The 8324-nt window shown below is 34.5% G+C and overlaps 1 protein-coding gene across 1 annotated transcript; it reads left to right on the top strand.

The window, feature by feature from the left end:
• Window positions 1–4129: 4129 nt before the first annotated feature.
• On the top strand, window positions 4130–7803 carry LOC139871581 (protein DETOXIFICATION 16-like). The gene is made up of 8 exons (XM_071859282.1): window positions 4130–4451; window positions 5027–5571; window positions 5924–6010; window positions 6141–6197; window positions 6280–6518; window positions 6811–6929; window positions 7060–7146; window positions 7567–7803. The coding sequence occupies exons 1-8, from the start codon at window positions 4179–4181 to the stop codon at window positions 7624–7626; spliced, it is 1467 nt and encodes a 488-aa protein (XP_071715383.1). The 5' UTR covers window positions 4130–4178; the 3' UTR covers window positions 7627–7803.
• Window positions 7804–8324: the final 521 nt, after the last annotated feature.

Below are 8324 nucleotides of genomic sequence, written 5' to 3'. Positions count from 1 at the left end.
AACCTTGAACTAATAGAGTAATAAAAATTACAGAATAATAACTTGCGTATAATAATTGTATGAAAATATGTGTGTATAGTAATTTTGTGTTGTAATAATGTGTCTCTCGTTCTTCTCAACGTACTCCGTATTTAAACTGAATAGAAGTAGTAGTTGAACTTAATTGGATGGAGTCTTTGCTGTCTTCAATTTGAGAAAAGAATTATTTTTAAAACATCAAAAGCAGCCGCCCCATTTCAGTCTTATCATTATCTCGGCCTAACATTACACGATTCGTGTATCAGTACACGATTCGTGTGAGAACAAATATTCTACACGTTTCGTGTAGGCATACACGAATCGTGTAAGATCAAATAACAGTTTTCTTTATTTTTCTTCTTCAGTTGTTCTTTGTTGATCCCGTGTTGACGTGTACAGATTTGGCACTTCTCATTTGAACTCTTTTCTTCTTTCATCTTGTACTTTCATTCGGATAAACGTTTCTTGATATAAATCTAGTTAAAACTATCGTTTTATCGTCGTTTCTTCTAACTTCACTCTTTTGTCGTTTTTCTCGTGAAATGCGCATTGAATGTCTTTGTAGATGATAAAAACCTATGAAATATAAGTGATATTGCGTTGAATAATATGTATGTTTAGAGCAATATCAATTTACAACTGAGGTTTGCACCTCTATTTATAGTAAAATTTCTATGGCGGTGGAAGGGTGTGAACGGAGATGGTGGGCGGCCGTTATCGTGTTCATCTTTGCTTCTTCTACATGGTGTTCAAAGAATGCTACTTTGAACATCTAGAAGGTGAGCTTCTAGATTGTAGGCTGGAAACTTTCAAATAAGAGACATTAAAAAAAATGAAAACAACAAATATATAAAAGTAAGTAAATAAATAAAAGACCTTAAAAAGAATAATTGAATTAAAAGCGAAATACCTAAGAAGAAGGAAAAACGTTTGAGCGGAACTCTAACTCCAAAACCTAAACTAAATTTAAACTAAAACATCAACATCCAAAACTCAAAAGGTGAGAGCGCATGTGTTCTACCTCTGCATTCCACAGTTGTCTTGTAAGGTCAATTGTTAGTCGCCGATGAGTGTCCTTTTCTCTTCAACTTCGTCTTCGATGTTAGTTGAATAGCACACTTGTGATGTAGACAACGCAGGAAACAATTATGTCTTTGATTAACATAATTTGTCTTAGTGTTTTATGTTGGTGCTTGTTCTGCTGATTCTTTTATAATATTTTGTTGGATCAGCAGACACCCCTCTGCTGGTTACAAGAACCATTTACTCTATAACTATCTTGTGCTGATAGTTAAGATAGCACAACTAAACATTAAGACACAAAATACACTGTTGTTTACAGACTTGGAATATTTCAATTGAAACAACGTTGCTCGTACATTATAGTTAGTATTAATGAACATTTTTTGTCATAATTAAATTCTTAATTACATAGGGGACTCAACAATCTCTCCATATTTCATGATGACAAAACATGTAGCATGAAAAGATGAACACTAAGACTTAGTGGTAACAAGGACTTAGAAACTAAACAATAGTTTGTCCATTTTGTTCACTTTTCTAAGATCTTTTCCCCAGTTATCTATATCTTATAAGTTGATATGATATTAAAGATAAATTCATAAATTCATTATATCATAGTACATTACAAGATAACATATTATTACATTCATAATCACCGGATACAAATAATCACCGGATACAAGATATTCTAATTGAACCATTCTTCTTGACAGTAACAACTTCATGAATGTAAAAGTTTTTTGTATAAGATAAGGAGAGATTAGTAAAATTAATGTTAAAAAGTTTGTGTTGATGCGACGCTGACATGAAGGAGAGAAGTTATGTTAAAGGAGTGTAAGATGACTTAAAAAGATGAAAACAACCAAAAGCTGAAGAATTACATCCGGGACCAAAACAGCTCGAAACTAGAAAACACTACTAAAAAACTACTAAAAACTACGAAAAACAAACCACCTCTATCTGTCGTAGAGACTATCCGAACGAGACGAAACGAAAAGAACCGGAAACAAACAAAACAAAATGACCAAACCACTCATCGGTGTTGTTGAACGGATATAGTTTATGTAAATATCATAACAGTAACGTTTGAGGAGCAAAATAAGACCCGTGACCCATGGTTCGTGAGAAGGGTATCTTTCTTTTTGTCTGAGTCAGCGTCACAATTGATTGACTGACAACATCCCACACTTTTGTATTTCTGATTTCGGTGGATGAGCATTTTATTACTAAGATTTTATTTTATTTTATTTATTTATTATTATTTATTTCTTTTAGCAAAAAAAAAAAAGAAAACTTTATATAACAAAATTTTTTTCTCGAAAAAAGAAAAAGAGAAACATGAACAATAATATATACTTAGATTTTAATGTTATTAATAATAATATATACATAAATTTATAATCCTGTACTATAGTGAGTATTACCTGTACTAAGAATATATTTCACTATGTTTGCATGCTTGAATTATTGCAAGCATATGCATATGCATATGCATATGCATAACACTAAAAACATGCCATAAATCCTTACACAAGTATATGAAATATTTGTACACCAAATAATGCAGAGATACTAATTAAAATGACCTTTTTACCAACGAACTAAAACATTGGACAAAAAAATGATGCAAAAATATCCTCCAAAATTGTGAGCGTTACCCACAAATTGCGTGATACTTCCTTGCGATTTGTGTCTCAGATATTTCGCTAATCGTGGCTAGTTTTGTTAGTCAGACTCAAAAGAACGATCACGGAACTCTCAAATTAGTGTTACATTTACATTCCATGGGCGCTAATTTCATTTCAAACATGCCACAACACGCAAACCTCTAAGGTGATTTTCATCCGAAACACAAACACGCACACCTCTTTGGTGGTTTTCAACCGAAACAAAAACACGGAAACCTCTTCGGGATTTTCAACCGAAACACAAACACTATAATTAATGACATCCTCCACGACTCCGTTCACAACTACCACCAGAACGACCACCAAACATCACCAACCACAAACCGCAATGACAAAACGCCACCGAATAAACAGCATTTCGTCGAAAATCCCATTGAGACAGTTATTTAGTAAAAAAGTTCATTTCCAAGTGTTTTTTTTCGCGTGTATCTTGCAATTAAGAGCCACTACAAGCACTCAAATGGATAAATATGAGGTAATACTAAGTTACATTTGATATATGTTTGAATTTCTATGTTGGCATTTGATGGCGGATGAGATGTCCGAAGATCGTACGAAAATGTCCGTAAATCCGATATTGAGAAAAAATCGCAAAATGCAACACGCAAGTTGGATTAGCCTCTTGCGTGTTGTGTGCCTGGGAAATTCCCGGTCATGACCGAGAAAATCAAGCCGCGACTCACAAATTAGCCTTCGTGATCGATAAATCTCAGACACGCAAATCGTATCACGCGATTTGCGTGCAGCACTTGCGATTTGTGAGGGCATTTTTGTAACGTTTTATTTATTTATTAAATTGTTATAGTGTGTTCTAAAAATAAGGCAACTTTGTCCTCGTCCTTGTGTTATTAGTCCAGTGATAATTGCCCATACCTCTTTGTTAGATGTTGTTCGAGGTTAGAGTTCGATTCTCTGAGGTGACAACATTGCACACAAGGATATCCCTTGATCTTGATTTCCACCCAAGGTCGCCTTTCGTACATTGCGTTGCAGGTAGAGGGTTTTACCGGCCATGCCCTCGAATTGGTCAGAGTTTCCTCCAATGCAGCAGTTGAGAGCGGGTTATGCAACTGCGTGAGATGGTGATGTGGGTGGTTTAGTCTCCTCTGGGTTATTCCAAACTGCTATTAAAAAAAGAAATTTGTTAATATCACAATAAGGTATGTACCGAGGTTCTGAGTAAGGTTTAATTGTTTTTATGATTTCAAGTGGTCATATTTTCAAGTTTAAATTAAGTTTAAGTGATTAAATCACTTGAGCGGTCAACCTCAACCCTATGATAACTATATAGTGTGTATCAACTCCCTTATCTCAATATTAAACTTACCCACTAAAAAAACACACACACACACACCTCATATATATATATATATATATATATATATATATATATATACAAACACACAAACATCACTTAATCATCTCATTTCTAGTGATTTGTCAAGGGAAATGGGTAGAGAAGAAGAGAATTATATAAAGGTGCCTTTAGTAACTAGTATATCATCAAAACATGAAGATGGATATGAGAGTAGTAGTAACAGTAAGGTGGTTGAAGAAATTAAGAAGCAGTTATGGCTAGCAGGACCTCTCATATGTGTCTCACTTCTTCAATATTCACTTCAACTCATATCAGTCATGTTTGTTGGCCATCTTGGAGAATTATCTCTTTCTGGTGCTTCAATGGCTACCTCATTTGCTACTGTCACTGGTTTCAGTTTATTTGTAAGTACTAATTAAATACTTTTGTTTTTCCGTTCAATTTCTATCACAAAAGCTACCTTGTTTAAATGTACATTTTCGATAGTTATTGTGTGATGAAGCACTACATAATTATGAATAAGATAATTTGTGTGATGTACATACGAAGTAGTATATTAAAAGGTAAAGAGATAACTTTTCCTCTTCATGCTACCGGAAAGAGTATTTTTACTTAGATGTACGCGGCTCAACTGAATTATCCTGTCATCGTTTCCGACCCTTCCTAGCCGCCCCAAGATATGCTTCTGGTGAGTTTTGAATCTGAGGCCCTCATGTAAGAATATCAAGACCCGTGTTCTATATGAACTCAATAGGTCAAATTACCCATAAAATTTTTGGTCAACAGAAGAACAGACAGAGTTAGAGGACTATAGACACTGAATCCTAATAATGTGTTCCTTAGCATAATCTTATTTGACCAAGCTTAATAACCTGATTATTACTACTAGAAGTTACAATAATCAAATAATCCGTACAAAAACAAAAATTAAGTGGCAATTTCAACAATTTTATTTATATAATTTGGGTGTCTTTTATAGATGGGTATGGCAAGTGCTTTGGATACACTATGCGGTCAATCATACGGTGCAAAACAGTACCATATGTTAGGAATATATATGCAGAGAGCAATGTTGATCCTTATGGTTGTTAGCATACCTCTAGCACTTATTTGGGTCAACACCAGTTCGATCCTTAAAGCTTTCGGTCAAGACCATGAAATAGCCGAAGAGGCAGGTCAGTACGCTCGGTTCATGCTTCCTAGCCTTTTTGCTTACGGGCTCCTTCAATGCCTTGTTAGATTCCTGCAAACACAAAACATAGTGTTCCCAATGATGGTTAGTTCAGGGATTGCTACTTTGATTCATGTTCTTCTTTGTTGGCTTTTGGTGTTCAAGTCTGGCCTTGGAAGTAAAGGGGCTGCATTGGCTAACTCGATTTCGTATTGGAATAATGTTATTTTATTAGCACTTTATGTCAAGTTTTCATCATCTTGTGCTAAAACTTGGACCGGGTTCTCTAAAGAAGCTTTTCATGCTATTATTCCTTTTATTAAGCTAGCGATACCGTCAGCTGTTATGGTATGGTAAGATTTCTCATTTGTGTTTATTTACGTATTTATAATTGGCAAAAGGTCTAAATCGGCACGAACACCCAAATCCTGTATTTCCTTACCAAACATTCCCTGTTAGAGTCGGATGCTTGTAATATACCTCCACCGAATACCTTCATGTGTTCATGTGGCACGATCAAGTATCATCCGAGGGTTGTAAATCTTTGCCAAAAGTGGGACCCAAACCTGCGTCCATTTTGGCAAAGACTTCCATATGGCGGCCCAGCTTCTGGGGCAGTGGGTGGTCCGGAGCTATTAGCTCATTGGTTATTCATTTATTTTAACTACGAAGAAGAACTTACGTTTATATTTTATTATTGTGCAGTTTGGAGATGTGGTCATTTGAAATGATTGTTCTGCTTTCTGGGCTCCTTCCAAATCCCAAGTTGGAGACGTCCGTGCTTTCGATATGGTAATTAAAGTGGATCCAGGTTTATTATTTGATACAACAAAATGTAACAACAATCTTAACATATAAATCAATCTGTTATGTTTCTTTCATTTAAACAAATTTAAGGAATTGTTTAACTTGTTTTGGCCAGCCTTAATACCGCAGCAGTTATGTGGATGATCCCTTTTGGACTAAGTGGAGCTGTCAGGTATGCATAGATGAATAAACACGTTTTTTTTTTAAATATAAAAAAGGTTAATGTTATACATTTTTTCTGATAATATGTGCAGTACACGGGTCTCAAATGAGCTGGGAGCTGGACATCCACAAACTGCACGATTGTCTGTCATTGTAGTGTTAGTTGTTGCAATCATTGTTGGAGTTTTGGTGGGGTCAGTTTTAATATTGTTTCGTAATGTTTGGGGATATGCTTATAGTAACGAGTTGGAAGTTGTTCAATATGTAGCAACTATGTTGCCAATTCTCGCGATATCAAATTTCATGGATGGTCTCCAATGTGTTCTGTCAGGTTCAATTTCAAACCAAAATTTAATTTAGTTACCAATATTACCAATAATGTGACAGTTGGCTTTTATACTACCATTCAAATAGCTACATTAAAGAAACTAGCTAGTGTCCGATTGACTTATTAATATCTCGAAAATGGACATAATTCGCACAATCATCGAAAAATTGCAACTTTTTTGTTTGTTTAGACTTTAAAGTTCTTTCCCCCAACAATACAAATTCCTAAATCCGCCACTAGCCCACTACATATGCATTGATTATTTTTGTGTGTGTGTGTGTGTGTGTTATTGTAGGTTCTGTAAGAGGATGTGGTTGGCAGGAGATTGGGGCATACATAAATCTTGGTTCTTACTATCTTGTGGGCATCCCTTTCGCCGTCGTACTAGCTTTTGTATTGCACGTTGGAGGAAAGGTACATTATTTTACACTACCAGAAGCTATTACCAAATATGTCTGTATTTTTTTTTTTTTTTCTTTTTTTTTTTTTTTTTTGAAAGGCTGTCTGTATTTGCATTTACTAACATTAGAGGATTAATTTTCAGGGATTATGGTTTGGCATTATTGGTGCATTGTTCGTCCAAGTCGCCTCATTGTTGACAATTACGATACGTACAAACTGGGATGCTGAGGTAACAATACAAATCTATAGTATGACTACATAACATTTGAAGTGTTAGAGCATTTCACAGTGTCTTGAGATTGGGCGGGTTCTAATGTCAAAGTTGTGCAGGGTCATCGTTCAAAAAGTCAAAACTTGGTTCAAATAGTAATCCATGTCTCACTTCCAAATTTGAAAGAATAATGTTTGCATATAAACTCATGGGTTATTTCCTTTATTTGGTTTTAGAGTACTAGAGGATGTTTTTTTTATTCCAAAAAAAGTTTTCTTTTTTCCTTAATTGTATGGTTTAGAGGAAAGAGAAGAAAACTTATGCTTGTAAAGTCAACTAAAATTACTCCATAAAGTCAAATAAAGTCACTCCATAATTAAGCGGTTTTTAACCAATATTTGACTTTTGAAATTGACTACACATTGCATTGTGGATCAGGCTAAGAAGGCACAAGAAAGGGTATACGAATCTGCATTGCCTATAGACGTTGTCTCATAATGGTCAAGTGTGAATGGAATGGAATTGAGAACATATTCAAGGATGATTGCGTGGCACATGACGACTTACTTGTTCAATTCATCAATGCTGCAATAGTCATGTTTATATAACAATAAATTCCTATATGTAACATCAGACATACCAATTCAAGCCATTTAGTGTGCAACCATTGTCATTTTTTCTACATTCTATCAAAAAATAACATTATACAAATTTATTTGGCAAAAAGAGACAAATGAAAAGTATAGCTTTGTGATACCATCATAATTAAATGGCAAATATGTATATAAGCATGGTGGTAGGATCAAGGGGAAAGTAATCAATCGGGTAAAGCGGTGGAAGCAATTTTTTTTTTCTTTTCGTTTTTTGAAAAAACTTTGTTCACGAACATTATAGATTGGATGAAAATATTAACATTTAATAAAGACACTTTGTGATAAATGTTTTTATTTTGGCGGGAAAATGCTCGAAGAATTAATATATAACAATTATCGTGTTTTTCGAGCGTATTTTGAGGTTTTAGATATTAGGGTTTAGATATTAGGGTTTAGATAATAGGGTTTAGAAATTTAGGGTTTAGGATTTAGATATTAGGGTTTAGATAATAGGGTTTATAAGGTTTCGAGTATGAAAGTCAAATGTTAAGCAAGCGAAATAGAATTGAACTAAAATTTGGAGTTATTACTGAAACTTCATAC

This window comes from Rutidosis leptorrhynchoides, chromosome 10, assembly GCF_046630445.1.
Source record: "Rutidosis leptorrhynchoides isolate AG116_Rl617_1_P2 chromosome 10, CSIRO_AGI_Rlap_v1, whole genome shotgun sequence".
Lineage (NCBI taxonomy): Eukaryota > Viridiplantae > Streptophyta > Magnoliopsida > Asterales > Asteraceae > Rutidosis > Rutidosis leptorrhynchoides.
Note: the sequence above shows the minus strand (reverse complement) of the source record. Positions and strands in the feature narration are given on the sequence as shown.

Excerpts from the sequence above, each read along its gene's own strand:
- LOC139871581 (XM_071859282.1), top strand. The coding sequence starts at position 4,179 with ATGGGTAGAGAAGAAGAGAATTATATAAAGGTGCCTTTAGTAACTAGT. Across the intron at positions 5,572-5,923 it reads CCGTCAGCTGTTATGGTATG|TTTGGAGATGTGGTCATTTG; the intron begins GTAAGATTTCTC and ends ATTATTGTGCAG. Across the intron at positions 6,011-6,140 it reads ACGTCCGTGCTTTCGATATG|CCTTAATACCGCAGCAGTTA; the intron begins GTAATTAAAGTG and ends TGTTTTGGCCAG.